This window comes from Muscardinus avellanarius (genome assembly GCF_963383645.1).
Source record: "Muscardinus avellanarius genome assembly, chromosome: 3".
NCBI classification, from domain to species: domain Eukaryota; kingdom Metazoa; phylum Chordata; class Mammalia; order Rodentia; family Gliridae; genus Muscardinus; species Muscardinus avellanarius.
The window spans coordinates 111,170,694-111,173,252 of record NC_137788.1 but is presented as its reverse complement, the minus strand read 5'-3'; the positions used below and the strand labels follow the sequence as shown (position 1 = coordinate 111,173,252).

Below are 2,559 nucleotides of genomic sequence, written 5' to 3'. Positions count from 1 at the left end.
AAACAAGGTCTCTTAAGCCAGCGCGACTGGCTTTGAACCTGCGCGATCCTCCTGTCTCCGCCTCCCAAACACAGGATTACGAGCGTGCGCCAACACGCCCGCCTGCCTGCAGCTTTTAAAAGAATGGACTTCTTCATTTCTCCTTTCTGGGTTACAGTTTTCTCATCTATGTGAAAGTAGGGCTTAAAATTAAATATGGAGAGAGAGAGAGAGAGAGAGAGAGAGAGAGAGAGAGAGAGATACGTATACATATGCACACACACATAGAGACAGAAAAAAGAGAGATAGAGAGAGAATAAAGAGAGAGAGAGAGAGAGAGAGAGAGAGAGAGAGAGAGAGAGAGAGAGAGAGAGAGAGGAGAGGGAGAGAGGGAGCTGGGCATGGTGGCGTGCCTATAATCCCAGTACTTGGGAGACTAAGACAGGGGGATCACTGGTTCTAGGCCAGCCTCAGCAACTTAGTGAGAATCTCAGCAACCTAGATCCTGTTTCAGATACATCTCTTTCTTCTTTCAGATATATCCCTCTCTTATTTGTTCAAGATAAGAAAGGGCTAGGGGATGTATCTCAGAGATAGAATGCCTCTGGGTTCAATACCTAGTACAAGAAATATATATGTATGTGTTTATATACTTTTTGTATATATATATATATATATATGATTTATGTATATATAAAACATATATATATAGAAAGAGAGAGAGATAAAAAAAATCTATAGTTCTAGCTGGGCATGGTGGTACATGCTTGTCATCCCAGCATTTGGGAAGCTGAGACCAGAGAATCACGGTTGGAGGACAGCCTCAGCTACTTAGTGAGGCCCTCTGCACCTTAGTGAGACCCAGTTTCAAAATAAAGAATAAAAAATAGGGGCAAGGGATGTGGCTCAGAGGTCAATTCCCCTAGGTTCCATCCCTAGACCCACAAAAAAAAAAAAAACATCTACAGTCCTGATGCTTCCAGACAAAGCTCCTCAATGTAGTTCATAAGCTCCCAAGCCAGACACTCAAATTCCATCCTCTTGTGCCCAGGAAGGCAGAGCAGAGTTCAGGGCAGACTAGCAGCAGATATGGGGTGGGATGGGGTGGGTAAGGGTCATCGCTAGAGACCAGCCAACCACGAGGTGCAGCCCCTCCTTCAGGATCCACCCCAGGGCCTCATGGCCACAGCTGCGGCTTCTCAAACACCTCGCCATGCGCTTCATAGGACAGTGCCTGCCAGTTCAGGACGTTAGGACTGATGAGCCCGCCAACAAACACCGTGTTGATCTGCTCAGGCAACAGCACAAAGTCCCACATGTTTACATCCCCGATGTCTCCAACCAAAGACTGCTCAGCGTCAAAGCTTCCGCCAAACGAGTCCTGATCCTGGCCCAGGACGATGCTGGCCTTGGTCCCCACGGAGTACCCCTTCCTCAGGCCCTTCCTCGCCATCGGCTTCCCGTCCAGCCAGAACTCTGCAATCCCCGAGGCCGACTCCCAGCTGACACAGATGTGTTCTGGAGCCACCACCACTACGGGGACACTGTAGGTGACTTTTGAGCCACCCACGTAGAGCTGGTATTCCATCCTGTTAGACTTAAATATAAGGATGTCATTGGACTCATTCTTTGTGGCATAAGAGAAGATGCCGTACCCACGGCGCATGGCCAGATCAGTGTAGACATGGAAACAGATGGTGAAGGCCTTCAGCGGTTGCTTCAACTCTGCTTTCAGGGATACGTAGGAGTTATCCGACTTTTGGGGAAATACGAAGGCCTTCTTAGACATGTCTGCAAGAGAGGAGACCAAAGAGAGATGGGAAGTGTCTCAAGACACACAAAAACTCTGTCTCTTTCTTAATAAATAGAGTTTAGGATGAAAAAACAGACTCCCCTGGTTTTATACACACACACACACACACACACACACACACACACACACACACACACACACTGGTTGTGCGTCTGGATCCAGTTTGTCTAGTCTTGGGCACTGCCCCAGTCCCTCAGAGCAAATCTGGCCGAGTTTAGGGTGACCCCTACCTTTCTGGCCGAAAGCATCGTTAAAGCTGATCACGACCAGGAAGCACCAGAGCAGGCTCTCCACAGCCATCCTGCTGCCGACGCCCCTAGGACCTGGATTCGCACCCTTGGGAAACATGCCTTTGCCGGAAATGCCAACGTCTCTTCCCTCAGCCTGCTCACCGCCTCGATTTATAGCCACAGCGGGGGGCGGGGAGTCCGTGCCACTTGGTAAATGATTTTCTAACCCTGTCTTCTGGGGCAACTGTCAGGATTTGGGGAGAAAAAAAGAAGCCAGATCATTCCAGAACAGAGAAATCAATGCGGGTTATTTATTACCAACTCGGGTGACTACTGAATTGCCAATTCTTAGTGACAGGAGGGAGAAAAAAATGAAGAAGCTCTCTCTCCTGAGAAAATAATGGGGAATCTTAATTCTGTCCACCAGTGACCATCTGTGCCTCGCCATGGAGCGGGACAGGGGCCACCAACCTCACCACCAGCCCCCTTCGGAAGCTGCTCGTCTGCAGGTTGGGAATTAGAGACATAAACATGCCA

General features: G+C 48.9%; 1 protein-coding gene across 1 annotated transcript; it reads right to left on the bottom strand.

Moving 5' to 3' along the window:
• Window positions 1–1,156: 1,156 nt before the first annotated feature.
• CRP (C-reactive protein) lies at window positions 1,157–2,092 on the bottom strand (the record flags this gene model as incomplete). The annotated part of the gene is made up of 2 exons (XM_080692855.1): window positions 1,157–1,770; window positions 2,023–2,092. The coding sequence occupies 2 exons, from the start codon at window positions 2,090–2,092 to the stop codon at window positions 1,157–1,159; spliced, it is 684 nt and encodes a 227-aa protein (XP_080548981.1).
• Between the last annotated feature and the right edge of the window lie 467 nt (window positions 2,093–2,559).